The sequence below is a fragment of the Kryptolebias marmoratus genome, linkage group LG21 (genome assembly GCF_001649575.2).
Source record: "Kryptolebias marmoratus isolate JLee-2015 linkage group LG21, ASM164957v2, whole genome shotgun sequence".
Lineage (NCBI taxonomy): Eukaryota > Metazoa > Chordata > Actinopteri > Cyprinodontiformes > Rivulidae > Kryptolebias > Kryptolebias marmoratus.
Window position 1 is genome coordinate 10,945,564 of NC_051450.1, and position 20,143 is coordinate 10,965,706.

The 20,143-nt window shown below is 40.3% G+C and overlaps 1 protein-coding gene across 2 annotated transcripts; it reads left to right on the plus strand.

Moving 5' to 3' along the window:
• The first annotated feature begins 262 nt into the window (after positions 1-262).
• tnk2a (tyrosine kinase, non-receptor, 2a) lies at positions 263-18,039 on the plus strand. Of its 2 annotated transcripts, XM_025005497.2 has the most exons (21): positions 263-595; positions 2,189-2,283; positions 5,789-5,951; positions 6,096-6,166; positions 7,274-7,480; positions 7,617-7,766; positions 8,135-8,230; positions 8,367-8,548; positions 8,647-8,773; positions 8,923-9,069; positions 9,262-9,356; positions 9,673-9,867; positions 10,442-10,533; positions 10,631-10,675; positions 10,778-11,013; positions 13,785-13,988; positions 14,084-14,742; positions 15,023-15,161; positions 15,731-15,826; positions 15,965-16,092; positions 16,977-18,039. In XM_025005497.2, the coding sequence occupies exons 3-21, from the start codon at positions 5,789-5,791 to the stop codon at positions 16,987-16,989; spliced, it is 3,045 nt and encodes a 1,014-aa protein (XP_024861265.1). In that variant the 5' UTR covers positions 263-595; positions 2,189-2,283; the 3' UTR covers positions 16,990-18,039. The 2 variants fall into 2 exon arrangements, with proteins under 2 accessions (XP_024861265.1, XP_017269634.1); XM_017414145.3 differs by lacking the exons at positions 263-595; positions 2,189-2,283 and adding an exon at positions 4,095-4,970.
• The last annotated feature ends 2,104 nt before the right edge of the window (positions 18,040-20,143 follow it).

The window sequence follows — 20,143 nt, forward strand, 5'->3', positions numbered from 1 at the left end:
GGGTTTGCCAACTTTTTTTACTTGAAATGGTCTCACTCACATGTCAGTGGCCTTCATTAGTATAAATAGTTGAAAGACATCTTAATTAGTATATTACTACATGTGTGGTAATAATAAGGATTCATTGTTTTTATTCTTTAATACTTTAAGGCAGGACCAGATATACTCAAATTTTATTTTTATATTTTTTTTATTTCATAGTTTAATTATAACCCTTTATTTCATTTAAACTAATAAACAAGAATAGGAAACTGACAAATAGAAAACCAAAGGGAACAGATTTTTGTTTGTTTTTTTAATCGATCCAAACAAGAGCTTTTATTTTGAATTCGGACCGGAAAAGCCACTGTTTTGGTTCTTCCGGTCATAGCGGAGCGTCTGAACGTTTTTTGACGCACCGTGACGCTCGAATCCCAGCACGCGCACCGAACTGCGTTACGGAAACACGGGGAGAAGAAGATAACGGTTGAATCTACCTCAATAAACGGGGCAGCTTTTCTCGCCGGGCTGCGGTGGCTGAGAGCGGCGGGAGGAGCGAGGACTGACCGGCGGAAGAGGGACCGCATCCTCCCCTTATTAAGTCCGTCATCTTTTGGTGTGTACGGTGGGAATTATTTTTTTTCTGCTACTTGCTCCGTTTTAACGTGTTGCACCAAAAACAAACATGTAAATTTAGCAAAAGAAGGCTAACCAAAAGCCGTCCAAACACGACTGTAATAATGACACCGAAAAGCAGGACCTGCTTTGATATGAAGGAGGGCTATAAATCAGATTAACTGAGTTCAAATCCTTTCTGCCGCCTTCTTCCCTGTTGTGGTTTTGGAGTGAGCTTAAAAATGTCCACATTTGTCTAATAAGGTTCAAACGCATAAAAACGGTCGGGGCACTTTGAGCCACTTTTCATAGAGGAGCGCCATTTTATACTAATTACAGAGCGCTTTAATAGAAACACCTGTTTACCTGCTGATTAATGCTGTTCTCAAACCAGCCAATCATGTAGCAGCACACAGTCCTACAGGATGCAGAATCCATTTCACTTATATAACCTGGTAATAAATGATAATAATCAAACTAAATATTTACACTTGCTTTCTCTGTTTGCTTGAGGGAATATTGGCTTTACATTTATATTAGTATGAATAAGAAAATAATTTAAACTTGTACGATTATCAGTTAATTTGAGATTGATATTAAAGCTATTTGTTTTGAATTAATAAGATGATAATTAGATGTGAGTAAGCACCCTGTTTTAGTGGGTAACACTCCAGAAAAGGAAATGAACAAGGTCTGATCTTCACATTTGTGAAAGCTTAATATGATATTTTTTTCCTCAAGACTGCAGATATTAAACTTGTTGATGCTCATCGGCCTGGGAAATCATACAAAACATATCCACTAGTCCATATCTGCAACAATTATACCTAAATTGAGGAAATTATTGAAAAAGGTTACCCCTACACCACCTCCAGACTCAAACAGTTTAATTATTTACTCTTCACAAGCAAGAGTGTTAAGGCTTCCTACATTTGAGATAAAATAAAGGCATCGTGATGTGAAGTTGTAGGTGGAAATAAAAATAGGCAAGCTAGATAATTATAATTTCAGCCGATACGATAATGTAACAATCTTAGCATCTTCCTTAAAATAAAAATAAAGTGACATGTTTGTGGTAAGATTGACCTTTTGTTGCCTGCCGCCATGAAATACGAATTTTAATGAAACTACTGGAAAGTAATGACTGAACGTGCATCTACACCTGATTAACCCAGCTGATCAACCTTAGCAAACACAAATGTAAGTCGGTCAGTTTTACAGATATTGAGCCAAGATCTGGTGTGATAGTAGCTGAGAGTCATTGCAAACACACACTTCAGATTACGAAAGATCTCTGTTTACTTTGGCATGCAGGGCAGTGGGTGATATTCATTCCTTTAAGGAATGCTATTGTCTTTGAGTCTGAAGACGCCTTATAAAGCCAATAAAATGATTCTTTTCATAGTATGCTCTGTAGCATTTAGCAACAGGTCTGTCACACCATCAGCTCAGATTTTTAATTTTTTTTATTTTTCATTCTTCCACAGCTGTGACTTATTGTGCTGCTCCGTTTAGAGGAGCAGATTAAACCCTGACATGATGTTGAGGCAGTTTTGATGTGGATAACCTGGTTATCCATCTTGTTACGTTGTAGGTGGAACATCCCTCCATCCATGGCTGTGAGCAGGTGACCTTAAGTCAACTCAGTCGCTCCTGACTGCAGCTGAGCCCACAGAAATCTTCTGCAGGGTAAGGACGGATTTCTACATATGCTAACGGGCCAAAACATTCAGACCACAATTTCCTTGTAATTATGGTGCATTTAAAATGTATTAAACTACAACCTTATAGTCTGCTTTAGTTGTAGAGGTGGTTACTGATCCCACATTTATTGTAGTCTTCCAGAATATTGTGGTTTAAGTGAATAAATACTAATTATTAAAAAATAACTTTTATACAGTCATACATTGAGGTATGTTTTGACAATTTAAATAAAAAATTCTGCTCTAAATATATTCTTGCAAGCAAAGCAGGTGGATATATTAAATGTTTAATATTTCTTCTTCCACAATATGAACTGAATCTCTAATATTTGATTTTAGCATGAGAAGAAACTAAAGTAACGTGTTCCCACTATATCCAGGCCAGTGAGTTAAAGCTAAAATTAGCTTTGGTATTTTTAGAGCATCGCCCTCGATAAAAACGTGTGCGGCATAGAGACGAAAGCTCACATTTTGTTCTCTCCTCAACGAGCGCTCACACAGGAAACACTCAGGCTCATGAACGGCGCGTACAGAGACACTCCTGCTGCTCCTCATTCACCAGTTCGGTCAAATTCGACGTCACGCGTCGCAAATAGTAACAGCCCATTGTCTCACTTTTTTTTCAGTTCTTCATTGTTTTCATCAGTCGGGAGCTGAGCTTGGAGCACAAACGAACTAAAATATCACCATTCACCAAGACAAAAAACAGAAAAGACTGAAAAAAATGAATAGATAATAAATACTTCACACTTTCACACTTAGAAGTCTGATCCAGACTGTATGTTGAAGGTTAGGCATTTTCTCACTCAGACAAAACAAAACCTCTTGACAAGAAGTCTGCAGATTGCCTTGACGTTTCACGAAGACACCACTCGTAGTTTGTGCAACATGCAGCAGCATGAAGTTTTCAGATGTGTTTGAATAAGATGCAACATATTTTAAAAGCTTTATAGTTTATGCAGCTTCAAATTATCGCATCAATAAATGATCACAGTAAGTTTCAAACTGAGCGGGTTAAGACAGAATGAAGCAGTATCTCCTCGTAGTCCGGCAATCTGCCTAATGGATTGTTTAGGACCTAATTTAAACCTAAGCACTAACTCTGTGAGGATTGTAGATAACACTAAGGAGGTCCAGGCAGGAGGCCATCAACCTGTGTAGCAACAAATATTTGTGGAAATAATAGAGAATTTGTCAAATTAGAACCTTTTAGGATGTGAATAACATAATAAAAATTAACCATATTCTAAACATTTCCTTCAAGGCCACTCCTGTTTAAAAACAATGACAAGTATAAAAAGACTTGATCTATTTATATATAAACAAAGATTGGATTCTCACTATAATGTGAAAAATAAAAGTGTGAATCATCTGCATATACTATAAAAGGTTTAATAAAACATGGTTATAGTTCACTAAAAGTGATTAAGAACTAACCTCAGTGATTTTTTTAAATTTTATTCTGTTCATGTAAAAGCTGTTGAATCCTGAAAACTCCTGTTTAATAAAAACTTAACTGATAGTCTAACTAAACCATAAAGTTTAAACTGCATGGAGGTAAATTAAAATGAACTGTTTTATCAAACACTCAGAAAAGTTGGCTGATTTAAATCGCCATTACATCATCATATCCAAACATTTACATTCAAATTTAGTTAGTATTTCAACAAAATACAGAAAACTAAGTGGGTTAGGGAATATTGACGGTATTGTCGTTAAGAAACCTCAACGCGGTATCTTTTATTTGTTAAAATTACATTTATTTTAACAGCAGTGAAGAACATCGGAAGGTTTCTGCTGCTTTTTGCTGCTTTTTTGTTCATCTTTTTTGTCCTTGAGTGTCCATGAGCAGTTTACAAATCAAAGAAAGGCAGTACCTTTGCTTGATAAAATACTCCATGTATTTTCAGAAATAATAATAATGCTGCTCTGCCGCTGGGGTTGTGTGTGATTGAATGCTTTAATGTCTTCAGAAATGCTTCAGTTGTTTGGGTTTGGCAAAGCTGCGGCTCCATCTCCATGCCACCATCTATTAAATGCATTCTGGGAATTGATTCTACATCCTTTTTCTTTGGTTTGGATCATGTTCCATTATCCCATCCATCTGTCCGCATATTTGTATCTCCATTCTCTCTCCTCCTTCCTCCAAGATCTGCCTCTCGTGCTCTGATTCGAGCTGCTGAATTATTTAACATCAGACAGTGGGCTCGGCTGCTGAGCCAGGAGCAGATGGAGAGGAGAGGAGGAAACGCAGGAGAGAGAAGGGAAGCATGGAAGCGTCCGACGCTGCAGGGAGCCGTGAGTCAGCAGGGAGCGAAAAGAGCAGTGGGAGGGTGGATGGAGTGCGTTTATAGATAGCTTTAGGTGACACGACAGGAGAGAGCAGCGTCAAATGCCCCGTCAGAGAGGGTTGCATTCGTGTATGCGCTCGCACGCATCAATTGAACACAGGAGATCATGGAGCTGAGAGGAGATTAACGCGTTGGAGCAAAAGAAAGCAGAGCTAACGCCTCCTCTGAATAGCACAGGAACAGGAGAGCATCAGACAACAAGGACGAGAGGAGCCGTTACAGTATGGGGGAGAGCTATATGTACCAGCGACTCCCCTACACCAGAGGAGAGGGGGAGGGGGAGGATGAAGAGGAGAGAAACAGAAGAGTCGAGGGACAAATGGTAAAGTCTGAAGATGTGGATTTATGTGCAGCATTTCTGTCATTGCATTACATATGTGTTAGTGTGATCAGATATAATTGTAGATAACAGTATCATTTTTTATGTACTTACACTGGGCTGGAACAACACCTTGTATTTTCCAGCTGATTATAGGATGTTTATTTATCATAATTAAGCCTGTCAGCTCAGAAAGCAATTCAGTGGATAAGTGACTTGTTTTCAGTCATTTGGATCTAATTAAATCAAATTTAACAAAAGCACTAAATCTAAAAGTTTGTTTTTTGTGTCTTAGTATTGATTTGCCAAGCATCAAAGTTTAACATGTGACTCAGTGTTGGAGCCTTGAGCCCAAATTAGAAACTGATAACTTTAAGGTCACTTCACAATAAGAGGAAAGAGAGCAAATCATTACATGTATTTTTATTTTATCTATGTTTATCCATGATTAAAGAAACCAACATTTTGTTGCTAATAATTGCTGCTAATTGCTGCTAATAAGTAACATTCAATGTAAGCATTTGAGTTTAAGTTTATTTATGTTTTTTTTTTTGTTTTTTTTTTGCTTAAGAATATTACCATCTATACATGTCCTAATCATACCCACGTGTTTAAAGAAAGTGCAATATTTTTCAAAATAGGTTGAAACTGTTTGAATCACACATTACAGTGTAATACAGTATCCATTAAAATAGCACTCAATAACAGAGCCATTCACACACACACTTCATACTGACTTAAAGTAAATGTTATAAACTAAAGTTCTGTCCCGACGTGTTCACACAGTGTATTAAACAGGTAAAATGTGCCTGTGTGTTCAGATGCAGTGTGAGGAGGGCACTGAGTGGCTGCTGGAGTTGCTGACTGATGTGCAGCTGCAGCAGTACTTCCTGCGGATTCGCGATGAGCTCAATGTCACACGACTCTCCCACTTTGACTACGTCAAGAATGAAGATCTGGAGAAGATCGGCATGGGACGCCCGGGTGGGTCTTCTAAACTTGAGAGCAACTGAGAAGATTTTTTTTTATCTGTTTTCCTGTGTTTCTAAAAATGTATTTTATGGGGGCCCTTATATTTACGTGTTCATTATTAAAGAGTTGATTTGTTAAACTGTTGTGCTGGTTCAGGTCAGAGGAGACTTTGGGAGGCAGTCAAGAGAAGAAGAGCCCTCTACAAACGCAAGTCCTGGATGAGCAAGGTGCAGTACCACCTCTGTCCTGCAGGCAATTCAAACACCACAAACCTGACTTTTAAAAAGGATGATCTCATCGTCTGATATTAGTGAATGATCTCATTCAAAGTTACAGGGATTGCATCTGAACCGCATCTTTACAGAATTATTAAATAAAGTATCGGTAAAAAAATACTTGAACCCATCCATCCATTATCTATCGATGGTTCCAGAGTCGGGTCATGGGGGCAGCAGCTTGAGCAGGGAAGCCCAGACATCTCTTTCCACAGCCACCTATTCCAGCTCTTCCAGGAGGATTCCAGAGTGTTCACAGGCCAGCTGAGAAACATTGTCTTTCCAGCCTGTCCTGGCTCTTTCGCGAGATCTCCTCCCAGTTGGACATGCCTGGAACACCTCCCTTGGGAGGCGTCCAGAAAATATCTGCGATCACTTTCTTTTGGTCACTGCAAAAAAGTTCATAACCGTAGGTGAGGGTAGGAACAAAGACTGGCTGGTAAACAGAGAGTTTTGCCTTGCAGGTCAGGTCCCTCTTCACCACAACAGACCAGTACAGAGCTCGCAATATTGCAGGAGCTGCACTAATCTGTATGTCAATTTCACGCTCCCTTCTTTCTTCACTCATGAACAAGACCCTGAGATACTTAAACTCCTCCACTTGAGGCTTCACCACATTCCCAACCCAGAGAGAGCAGTCCACCCTTTTCCAACTGAGCACCATGGCCTTAGATTTGGAGGTGCTGATTCTTATCCCAGCTGCTTCACACTGTGCTGCGAACTGGAGAGCTGGACATCACACCACGATGACGCCAGCAGGACCACATCATCTGCAAATAGTAGAGACTGAATCCTGAGGCCACCGAACTTGACCCCCTCTGCCCCCTGGCTGCACCGAGAAATTCTGTCCATAAAAGTCATGAACACATCTATTGTTTTTATTTTTATTGCAAATATGTGAATTATTATGTATATAAAACATCTTCTGGAGTTGTTTTAATTTGCATTTAAATGAGTCATAATAGGGCTTTTTTGTTTTGGACATCCACCGAAGAATCATATTTCTTTATTAGCTGAAGATTGGTAGCCCGTCACTAGTTTCTATTTCTGGGTCTGCAGGTGTTTCCAGTGAAACGATCAGACACCGACCCCCAGCAGCCCCTCTCCCAGGGCGCATCATCCGCTCCCCTTCCAGCCAGCAGCGAGCAGGGGGCCTCGCTCACCTGCCTCATCAGAGAGTCAGAGCTGCAGCTGTTCGAGCGGCTCGGCGACGGCACGTTCGGCGTGGTGCGGCGAGGAGAGTGGGCTGGACCAAACGGTGGAGTGGTGAGATAAAGAGAGACATAAGATAATTTCTAAAAATTCAATGTGCTTATGAGTGCAGGAACTCTATGAAGTAGGAGACATGCGCACTTTTGGTTGCAGTGATTTGTTTTTTTTGTTTGTTTTTTTGTCGCTTTAGCTGTCAGTAGCAGTGAAATGTCTGAAGGCAGCCGTGCTGGACTCAGAGGGTCTGGATGATTTCATCAGAGAGGTTAATGCCATGCACACCCTGAGTCACCAGAACCTCATCCGCCTGTACGGGATCGTTCTCACACAGCCTATGAAGATGGTAACTCATGCACACTGGCTCAAGTTACGATTTCAATTCAGTTACAGTTTTACCTTCAAGGAATCTGTTTTCATATTGTTTATATTAAATATCAGAGTTATCCAGTTTTCATGATCTACTGCTGAGGAGATTGGTTCCAACAACATTAACAGCTGTCACAGACAAAAGGCTTGGAAGTGTTTTACTTACTGACTTCCTGAATATTTTACCTAATGCTTACTGACAAGAGAACACTTTATCTTCTCAGATTGTCATTTCACAGAAATATTCTTAATGTCTACTGTTTGGGATAAAGTTTGCATGTATGACTGCCTCACATCTGTCATTTTGGTTTATAGATTGTTGATCAGCTCTGTGTTTGTGTGTAGGTGACTGAGCTGGCTCCTCTGGGCTCCCTGTTGGATCGTCTCAGAAAGCGTCAGGGTCACATCCTCATCTCACTTCTGTGCAACTACGCTGTGCAGGTCAGTTATGCCAAAAGGAAGAGATGTGCTTCAAGTGCTTTTTTTTCTGGGTGGTTAAAAATTAATTTTTACATTTTTATATCAAGAGCTTGCTGAAGATGTAGAAACGGGAGCATCTTTTTGTGTTTCTGTGCAGGTGGCCTGTGGAATGGCTTACCTGGAGCAGAAACGTTTCCTCCACAGGGACCTGGCTGCCCGCAACGTTCTGCTGTTTGCCAATGAAATAGTGAAGATTGGAGACTTTGGCCTGATGAGGGCACTGCCTACACACACCGACCAGTACATCATGGAGGAGGGTCACAAAATCCCTTTCCCATGGTGAGGAGAGCAGGCTGTAAATTGTTTAAAAAGTTTTTGTCATCCAGTGTATTGTTTACTGTCTCTGCATCCCGGTCTTTGTCCTCTTGTGTTTCCAGGTGTGCTCCAGAGTCACTGAAGTCTCGAACCTTCTCTCACGCGTCTGACACCTGGATGTTCGGAGTCACTTTGTGGGAGATGTTCACGCACGGACAGGAGCCATGGCTGGGGCTGAATGGGAGCCAGGTGCATCTTTTCACACTTAACCATTAATTAAAAGGATAAAAAATGAGTGTTTTGGCTAAAAATGTGTATTTCTGTATATAGCCAAGAAACAATACCACAAACATATTAAAAAATGCTTCAATCATATTTATACATGTCCTTATCTGCAGATCCTCCACAAGGTGGACGTTGAGGCTGAGAGGTTGTGTAAGCCTGATGATTGTCCTCAGGATATCTACAACGTCATGCTGCAGTGCTGGAGCCCCAAACCTGAAGACAGGCCCACCTTCATCGCTCTCAGAGACTTCTTGCTCGAGGTGGGACAGTTTTACTCAAACTGCTGTGACCTTGTAAATCTCAGCAATATAGATTATATCAAGCTGTAAAGCCATAATGTTGAATTATCTACAACTGAATGGATCATCATTTTGTTTATGCTGCATTTTGTGAGGACACTTTCTGTGCTGTGGCTGATGGCAGAAATTATGCTGAGTGTTTGTCTTCTGCAGACCATGCCTACAGACATGAGAGCCCTGCAGGACTTTGAGGAGGAAGACAAGCTGCAGATCACAATGAACGATGTTATCACTATCATTGAGGGAAGGTCAGTTTGTGGTAGTAAAACGCAGAGATGTTGCACTTCTTTACATCGTTGTTTCAAACTAATTCTGGCACAAAAAGCAGCATTTTAACAGAACTGCTCTATGTCATGTGAAAGAAGAATGAAGTTCATTCCCACGAGGAATAAGAACAAGCTACCTTTTGTTGACACTACAAAACTTTCTTTGTGAAAATTCTCCATCTCGTAGAAACATGGCCTAAGCTTTTTTTAGTAGGTTGCCAAAGGAAAACAAAGTAGAGGAATATTTCTGAATGAACTGCTGTGGTGTTTTTAAATGTATTTGTTTGTGTGTTCGCAGGGCAGAGCACTATTGGTGGCGAGGTCAGAACAGGCGGACGCTGCGGGTCGGGCAGTTCCCTCGTCATGTTGTGACGTCAGTGGCCGGTCTGTCTGCCCAAGATATCAGCCGACCACTGAAACACTCCTTCATCCACACCGGACATGGAGACACAGACCCTCACAGGAGCTGGGGACACGCAGACCGAATAGACAGGTTAACAACACACAGTGTAATACAGAGTTTGATCCAGAAATTTAACAGTTTGAAATAAAGTGTTAGGAGTGCTTACAGTGTTTTGTTTTTAAATCGAAAGGGTTGTTTAACTCAATATTTTCCTCTAATTACTTTAAATAATAATATAAAAGTTTTATTTTATAAAGGAACAACACTTAGATGCTTCACTGAATCTTGTTTCTGATCTGGAGTCTTGTATGTATACTTTTAACACTGCTCGTACTGCAGCTGTCCACTGGAGGGCAGCAGAGCACCATTTGTGGAGCTCAACAGTTTTTTTTTTTTTTCAGACATTTATATCCAGGTGGTCCCACAGTGGCTTCAAGCTCAGAAGAATCCTAGCTCAAGAATTGTACAGATATTTATCAGCTGTTACAGCAGCAGAAGTTTTATATGACAGCAAAAATGTATTTGTTTCAGCAAAATTAAGTATAAGTGGAAAGGAGAGGTGATAAACACGTAAAGGACTGTAACCTTCCTTAAACATCTTCATTTAGGAACTTGATTAAACTTAACATTTGCTGGCATTAAAGTGATTTTTTTCTTTCTTCAGCCTGTATTTGGGGAACCCCATGGACCCTCCTGATATCCTGGGATTTGATTCTGGTACTGCGAGACCAACCAAACTACCCAACCGTGCAAAGAGTAAGTAACTTTTTTAACTTTTTTGATAATGATGATGTAGGGAAGTAATTGAATTTCTGTTAAAGTCTAATCAAATGACTAAATTTGTTCTTAACAGAGAAGCCCCCTCCTCGTCCGCCTCAGCCTGCTGTTCTGCTCAAGAGTGAGTTTTCCTCTTTGTTCAGTGCCGTCTGCTGTCTGTGGTTTGGCCTTTAAATAGAGACTGATGCTCTTTCCTGACTGTGTTGTTTGCATACGTGTTCAGAGCCATTATATGACTCAGTGATGGATGATTACGATGATGAGGACGACGTCGGCGGTTCATCAGGGCTGAAAAAGCTGGGCGTGTCCCTGGGTCTGAAGCTCCGACCGTGGGAGGGGACCGGTGTCCGCTCGGCCAAAAGTGAGGTGTCGCTTATCGACTTCACAGACGACAGCTTCAGCTCGACTACTCCCTCCCCGCTAACGGAGACACATCAACCAGATGAAGACACCCTGAAGGTAGTGAGACTTCACCGTATCAGCCACTTGAACGCCAGCATCACGTCCTGGCAACTGCACTCCCAGTTCTCCCAGTCTTCTAAAATTTGCCATATAACCAACACAAGCTCAAACTCTCTTTTCTTTGCTTTTCCCAAAACAAGACACAAACAGCTTCAGATGCTGTTGTTCACAGTCTTGTTCAACGAAAGGTTATAAAAGACGACAAACAGTAATTCACTAAGGAGCAGCATATAGCCTCTGCCAAGAAGAATTTCTGCTTCTGTGTTTACTCAATCTGGTACAGTTACCATCGTTCCTGACAGAGTTTGTGTTTCCTGCTCACAGCATTCGAGAAAGGACGTTAAATCTTATAAAGCATTTTCAATTTGTGGTATAGGGAAACAGGATGTCCGAATTGCTGACTGTGGCGAAATGGTTGTAAAAAGAAAACAAAAAACAATTTTATTTTCCAAGGGGACATTGCAGTTATTGAAGAAGTTTTGTCTTTGGAATTACAAAAAAACAAATTACACATAGCTACTAAGATTAGGTTTGATTTGGTTGATTTAGTTCACCTGGTTAGCAGTTTTAATTAAATCAAGAAGTTGTTACATTTACCTGATTCACAGAGAAGTCACTCTGTAAGACTAGTTGTTTAGTTTAGTTTTGCTGATTAGTAGAGCAGTTACTGCTGTGTTGAAGCTGTCTTTTGTAATTGTTCTAATTAATTAAGTTAATGAACATGTCAGGATTCAACTACATATTCCAGCCTAATTATTAGTTCTTTAGTGTTTGTTAATGTTAGATACTAGACATTAATACATCTAGTATTTTTCCAATATAGCTTTACGTTTTTGAATGCATCGTAACATAAAACTAATAAAACATGACAAAGCCTGTATGACCTGTATAAACCTGCAGTAATAACTCACATAACAAGCAGTAAACATGTTAGTTTTGGCTCAACCCCCTGATATCAGCCACATGACCTTTGCTCTGCAGGCCATGGTGGACAAATGTTATGTTTTAATTAACCAGCAAAGCTCATTGACCACACTGTGGGTCAGCAAACTGATTTTATGTGAGACAATTTTGTCCAACGCTTCATTGAGCTGATGTTTGAAGGAAAAAAAACAATTTATTCCTCCATTAAGAGCAAACCTTAAACCCCAGTGGGGCCAGCTACGCAATAAGAAGAAAAAATGTCCTCTTTTCTCTTTCTGGAGATGTGAGCCTCTAACCCACTGCTGCACAGAAAAACAAATGGTTTCAAAGCACATCAGAGATGCTACACAACCACAAACGCTAAATTGTCGAATCAAATTAACTCTAGAAGGGTTAAAAATGAGCATGCAGTCTGTGCTCACAAATAGTTTCCATGTTCTCTAAAGATGCGACCTTTGGCCTGGAAATGTCAATAATAACCTTTTCTCTTGGTTGAACCCACGCAGGTGCTTTGTGAAGGTGATTGGTGTTCATTGATTGATCATTGATTGGTCATGCTTCAGTAACCTGTGGAGGTTTTAGAGGAGTTCAACCCCACAGCTTCAGTCTCACTCGTCTTCTGGATTAAGCCTGGCTATAGTTCAGCAACATTGTGCAAACGTGGTTGTCGTTATTTTTGATGACCTCTAAAATAAAAACATTAAAAAAAAACACTTTTTTATTGTTAAAAGAGAAAAATAATACACAGGTTATGTTCGTGTTCCAGGTATTTAACCAATTGCTATTTCTTTAACTGGTGACAGCAGCATTAAGTTGCATTTAGGGGTGATCAAATCCCCGGTTCACAAACAGGTCTACATAAGAGCCTTTATAAGTGCTTCAAGTTACCACTTGTGACTGAATTTCCTTGCATAGCTCTTTATGCAAATAAAGACGTGGGTTTCATTGCAGACCGGCAGCTGTGGGAAACAAATGTGGCATTAGTTGGTGGTCTGAAGCTTCTGCAAAATCCCATTGATAACTTGAACAATATTATTCCAGAACCAGGCTCGAACACATCTCAGATGTGCTTGAGTCACTTTACCAGTTGAATTTTAATTTGAATAGGCTTTGTTACATAACAGAGGAGTAATTCGAGTGGGAAGGAAAGTGCATAAAATGAAAGATCTGTCATTTTCTGTGGCTGCATGACTTAAGTTAAGTCTAAAATACTTGAAAGCGCTTTTGTAATTTGTAATGTATGATCAGCTGCTGTATTGTCTGAAATAGTCTTACTGTCCTTAGCAACACATTCTCCGACCTCCTACAGTATCACCTTCTAGTTCAGACAGGATCTCTGTTTATCTCAAGCGTTTTAAATTTAGCTCCATCATCAGGTAAAATTTGGTAATCCATAAAAATGTAACGTTTCCCTCATATTGACCTGTAATACATTGTTGTTATACATAAATATACTTGCTGTGCATCGGTATGAACGTTACTGTGATCATATTAAACATAAAAAGTGAGTTTTAACTAATTTGAGACAAAACTGAAAAATGCTTTAACAGTGCCAAAGTGAAATTACACTTTTACAGTATGTTGATCAAAGTAAAAATAAAAACAGAGATGTTAGAACAAATAAATGCAGTAAATCGTAATTTTTATACTTAAGAAGTCCTGGTACAGAATTTATTTAGTGATGTGAAGCTAAGGACAAACCTTACCTTTTATTTTGAAAGACAATATCATCATATTTTTTATGAAACCTTTTACACGTTGAGCTTTTTTCATTTCTACTTTTCAGACTCTGCCTGTGACCTTTGTGTTGTATAACTCTTAATATCCCTGGTTCTCCAACTCAGGACACTCCGTCCATCCTGGACTGGCCTCTCCCTCAGCCAGCCTACGACGAGGTTACTGCAGACTTTGACGACCAGTCAGAGGATCAGGAGGTGCGCTCCATCAATAAGGGGTCAAACGAGGAAGCCGCGGCCCCTCCAGCGGCCAGCATGGCGGGCAGGAGTGAGTCTCAGTCAGCCAACCTCTTCCAGGAGCTCCAGAGAGAGGTGAACGAGCACAAACAGGATCTTTTCTTGTCGTTCACAGATGATTAACAACATTTATACAAACTTGACTGATTTTTGGCTTCTGTTGTCGACAGGTGATGTTCAAGCTTCAGGTTCCCATGGCAACAGGCCGCTCCCTCCCCTCCTCTCCTACTCCCATGCCCCTTGTGCCTTTGGGCCCCCACCGACAGATCTGCCTGCCTCCCCCCTCCCCCTCGTCCACCTCCTCCTCTTTCACCTCCTGCTTCGAGGATCTGCCTGTGCTGCCTCCTCGCAGCCCCATCCCTCCCCTGCGCCCCTCCAAACACAACTTCTCCTCCCGCTCCGCCCACCAGCAGGCCCGCTCCAGCTCCATTTCGCTGGGTGACGAGGACGACACGCCCCCTCAGATCCCACCCAGAGACCACGCCTTCTCTCAGCCAGGCTCTCGCTCCTCCTCCCCGCTCCCCCTGGTGCCTCCTCTCTCCTCCACACCCGTGGTCCTGCCCCCTCCTCCTCTCTCTGTCTCCCCACGCCGGTCTGCCGGACTCCTGGGTCCCCTCCTGTCCTCCAACTCCCCATCATCCTCTTCCTCTTCCACACATCAAGCAACATTACATTCGTCTCGGCTGGCAGTTCCTGGTTCATCCTACTCCTCCACCTCCTTACTGGATCCTCTAACCTTTCGGGAGGGGCGTGGCTTAACCTCACTGATTGACAGCTCGCAAAGTTCTGTTCCCGCCCCCCTGCCTGAGAGACCAGCATTTCTGGAGAGGTGGGTTATTTCTCTAAAAGAACTAACTTCAAATGAGTTACGCAGCATTAACAGTTACAAATCTATGTTTAAAACAATATAAAACAATTTTTAATTTTCTTTCTTAAAACAGCATTTAACACACTCTCCACTGAAGATCCGTTTAGAAGCTGCTGCACATTTTATATCAAATTAAGACATTTATTTCAGTATTTATTATGATGTTATTATTGTTTACTAGAGGTGAAAATACTGTTCTTATTCACATCATTGTTTATTTTCATTTTTGTTTTCCCATCAGATATGGGGCAGCCAACATGGCAGCAGTGAAACCCATGATGCAGCAGCAGCCAGGTGGAGCAAAACCAAACACCTCCTTCAACAACAACAATGGGCGAGTCGCACCTCCCAGCATGCAGCAGGAGCAGAGCATCACACAGGTGAAAGCAAAAAATATTTGTTTCCCTCACTCATTTTCTAGGTTGACAATCGTAGAAATGCCGACATTTGCCGCAGACTGAAAATGCATTTCTTACTTGTTTTTAAAAACGTGAAAGCTTCTGATTGAAATGGAATCCCTTTATCGACAGAGTTTTAATTGGCAGAACTCTCTGCTCAAAAAGCAGCAGATGTGACATAATTTTAAAAGGGTGTTTTATCATTAAATAAGGATTAGTGCAGAACAAATAACTATGGAACTGAATTCATTAGTTACTGTGAATGGAGGAGAAACCTCAAAGAGCTTTTGATTAATTCAAAATGTATTGCAGCTGGATTTATTGAACAAATGATCATGTATGTTTGAAATTGAAAATGGTAACCTTCTTTTTTTGCCTTTTATTAAAAAAAATTAGAATATTTTATATTTGTTGTCTTAATTTGTTGTTACTGCTCTCTTCACATAGGAAGGTTTTTAAATGGAATTTAGTATTTTATGACAAAACAGACAATCTGTAAGTCCAATCATGCTTCTGTTAACTTCATTACCACTTGCTGATATTGTTGGCAGGTCCAAGGAGCAGTGCACGGTGTCACAATAGAGGAGTGTAAGGCCACTCTGCAGAGCCATAACTGGAGCATCCCTCAGGCTGTTAATTATCTAAAGGTAACACTTATCCATCTACATCCTCTTTGATTTTCGTTCTCCCAGAGTCAGATAGTCTGACGTGTTTTAGATTGGTACTACTGAGTAATCGCAATGTGCAAAAACACACGCGTCCCACCACCAGCATCTGCGTTACAGGTGGAGCAGCTGTTTCGCTTGGGGCTGCGTTCAAGAGCAGAGTGCGAGGAACTTCTGCAGCTCCACCAGTGGAACCTGGAGCAGGCCAGCACAGTCATGTTGGACACGTACGGACCACATCACAACAGGTAATTTACAGTAGCCTGAACGGACGAGCAGAAACAAGCAATCCCTCTGAAGTTTCTCCAACACACACACACACACACACACACAGGGTGAAGTCTTACTTGTCTTATCATCCTGTCACTCTGCTCTCCTTTAGCCATGAATCCCATTTCCCCTCTTACTTACTTAGTCCTATTTCTGTGTTTTGCACATTCATGCCAGGGCTAAAGATGTCACCCCTTTGTGGCAACTGTTTGCTTTTGTCACATTAATAGTTACATTTCTTAAACTGAATGTGTGCTTAAATGTTCTTTTAACCAGATTATCCACCACATAAACTCTGTGGAGCTTTCCTCCGGCTTGAAAAAGCAAACTTTTAATATCTGTTAACAGGTTTAAAGACAGAAGCCTTTTAAACACCTGCGCTGGAGATAAACTCCCATCATATAAAATGTACCCTTTTCTAGAAATTCAGGAGGGTTTAAACCTGAGGTTAGACGAACCTCAGCTTGACAGCTATGCTACATGACCTTGTTTTTTTTATCAGGCTTCTGTGCAAAACTTATTAATATTGTGTTTTTAAAAGTGACTCATAAAAGCAGATTTAATTGGCCACTCACAGGCTAAAGATAAATTTATAAATGGCTTAATTTATTATAGCTTCAGGAGCTGGAACAGCTATTACTTAAACAAATTTACAACAAAAAAATAATTGTCAGCTTTTAGCTCTAAATCTCTCACCACTAACTTGAATTAACTTTTTTTTTTGGACTGGACAGCTGTTTTATTAATTTATTTGAAATAAAACGGATGCCCGCTGCCACAATAAAATATAATTTTGATAACATGAAAGCGGTGACATCAAGGAAAAACAGTTCCAAGCTGATGAAAGTCTCTGTGCAAACAGGAAGACGCACTGAGAGCCAATCAACCCGCTGATGAGCTCCTGGTCTCATCTGGGTGGACGGCGCCGACTTTCCTGGATGACTCATTACTCCATCAGCTTCAGACGCTTTCTGCTGCGATTGAGGCCGAGTTTGAGCCTCTCGTACTGTGAAAACCTGCTACTACCTGCCTCACACACACGCGCATGCTCATTATAAGCGGGCTGCTCTGTGGCTGAGTCAGTTTTTACTTGAACCGTTGCTATTTATGTGTACGTTCTGTTTGAGTTGGCTGTGAATGTGTAAAGAACTATGCCTTCTAGTTGTCAGTGAAGCGATGTGAAACCTGAGTGTCAGGGGATGTACGGTTGTGCTGTTAGTGAAAATGTACAGATAATATCGTGTATAAATACTTTAATCAGTATGAAACTGCTGGTCAGGGAAATGATCTTTATATACTGAACATGTCAGCTATTACAGATGTATTATTTGTCTCTTAAAGGTGTATGTAAACATTCAAAAAGTCTAAATCCTTCATTCATTATGTCTGATTTTACCAGCATGCCGCCTCCTTTTGTGATTTACTGACGCAGTAAAGCCACTCACTGATTAATAGCTCATAAAATCCATTAAAGGTAAAAAAAACTCTACAAGAAAGTCGTTTTAAAGAGCAGAAATCTGAAAGAATGATTGATAAGGTTTTTGGTTTCGCTGTGTTTCACATGGATACATACAGGGTATTGTTTTTATTTCCACTAATGTCTTTTTTTAATGCATCTTCTAACTTACAGCTAGTACTTGTTATAATATTACTGTCTGATAATTAAGCAAGCAGCTCGTGTGTATGTGTGTGTACAAATATTGATTTTGATACTCCACATCCTGTTTTTATAACCCCTTTTTTTGCTGCAGTAAACGTGTTGAATCATCCTTTCCTGTGAACGCTCAGCTGGAAGCTCTCGTGCTGACACTGTCTGTGTGATGCCATGTGCATTAAACTATTTAAAGAAGCTCAAACGTGTAAAGACGACCTTTGATGTTTTGCAATAAATGGGAATTCTCATCAAAACATGCCTTTTTTTCATTTATTTTAAACATTTGCTACAAATAAAGCATTTGGGGTAGATTACAGTCATGGTATCAATTGGAGAAGTAGTGACTTAATAATATGACCACAAAACAAACATTATGCTTTTTTTTTTTTAATAATGATTGATTTATTTCCTTCTAGTGTTATGGATTAAGTGTAAAAACCTTGTGCAGAAGAGTACATAGGTCTCAGCTAAAGTTGTAAAACAGTGATTTTTTTAAACATAATGTAAATGTTTAATTTCAAAATAATTGTTAAGATCACTTAGTGTTATCACTGATATATCAGTGTAAGAAAGTCCTTTAGTTACTGAAGCTAAGTTCATGTACCTTTTGGGATGTTGAAAGCCAATAAACTTCAATTTTTTAATACGTATTTTTTGTTATAATCTTTCTAGACGCAAATAAGTACAAACAATACATGTGAATAAAGTGTAGTTCCTTAGCGCAGCTGACAGCTGGACATCTAAAACTGAAAAAAACTAGATTTAGAAGACTGAAACACAGTCAGAAAAGGCGAGAATCATTCAGTAAAGGAGCAAACTGCCTAAAACAAGGTGGAGTGAGCAACGATGAACTTAAAAGAGGTGTGGATAAGAATATAAACAATAATGTATACATTTTTTTATCACAATTGTGTATCTTCCTCATTAAAAATAGACATTCTAAATTATTTATGCAAAATTGTATTTAATTACCTAAAGCCATGGGTGGTCTCTGCTGTGATAATTCTCACTTTATTCTGAGTCTGTGCTAAAAATCTTTGAAATTCAAGAGTCGTAAAATTGAAGTTTATTCACGATGAGCAGAGAAGTTCTGTCGAGCCACTTCTTCTCTGGTATTTAATGTCTCCAGGCTTCAGAGTTCAGGTCAGCTGGTAAACAAGTAAACAAGAGTCCTGTCTCCTAATGGACAGTCTTGTCTCCGCTCTGCTGGTACACCCCCTTTCCCCTTCCCCCCTACACGCACACACACACACACACACACACACACACACACACACACACACACACACACACACACACACATACGTAAAGTCCCACTCAGTTAACTCACACCTCAACCCACTCCTTAAATTGGCTTCTGAGGTCTGACGGCGCCGTGTGATCCCTGGACGACAGCCTGACTCGGGTGCTGTACTTCTCTGCTACATCAGGAAGCACTTTGTCACTCTCAGTGATGATCCGTGCCTCACACACACACACACACACACACACACTCAGAAGTTGATATTACTATACCTAACATAGCATTGACTTCCAGTCTTTTCTGTATCCATAATACAGCCCAGTATTTACTGGGTACGTACATGATTCTTACCTTGTACCTTGTAGTAAAGTATCTGTACTTGGTAAGTACCTGTTATTGGGTAAGTACCAGGTACTTAATAGCCTGTAATATGTATTGCTACCATAAAGGTAATGATATACACATACTTACACCTTTTCTTTCCAAGAACTGAAAGCCTTTTTGTGTTTCGTATCATCGAAACTGCTGCATTTAATGAATAAAATATTTGTGCGTTTACCCATTTTATTAACTGTACTAAAAGGTTTTGCTTTAGGGAACACATTTAGGACCAAAATAATTCCAATCCGACAGTTTTACACTCAGACTGGTGAAATGTGAGAGTTTTGTTTTGTGTCTTCATGTTGTCGGTTCTCCTACAAGCAGCAACACGTATTAGCTGTGTGGGTCGGTGACACGTACATCAGGATCTTAATGACTTTCAGAACCACAATGAGCTTAATTTGACCTGAACTCCACCCGTGTAGGACAGAATAATAAGGTGGTAGTTATGCAGGAAGATCCAGTTATCTCTATATGTACTCTGAAGGCTGATGTGTATTTTTGAGACTAATGTGCGACTTTTATTCCTGCAAGCAAATCATAAAATGACAGTGTTTAAATAATCCACTGTGTTTATCTGAATGACTAATCTCCTGGCCTCATTGTACACTTTGCGTTAGGTTTGGAAGCCTGACTGGGGTAATAATAACGGGGACTCGACAAGCCTTTATCTGGCTGCCCACTCAGTTTGCCGACTGACGTGATTTATTTCCTCACCTGACCCGAGAAGAGGGTGAAAGTCATCAGCGGG

Excerpts from the sequence above, each read along its gene's own strand:
- tnk2a (XM_017414145.3), top strand. The coding sequence starts at position 4,872 with ATGGGGGAGAGCTATATGTACCAGCGACTCCCCTACACCAGAGGAGAG. Across the intron at positions 8,774-8,922 it reads TGGGGCTGAATGGGAGCCAG|ATCCTCCACAAGGTGGACGT; the intron begins GTGCATCTTTTC and ends CCTTATCTGCAG. Across the intron at positions 14,743-15,022 it reads AGACCAGCATTTCTGGAGAG|ATATGGGGCAGCCAACATGG; the intron begins GTGGGTTATTTC and ends TTTTCCCATCAG.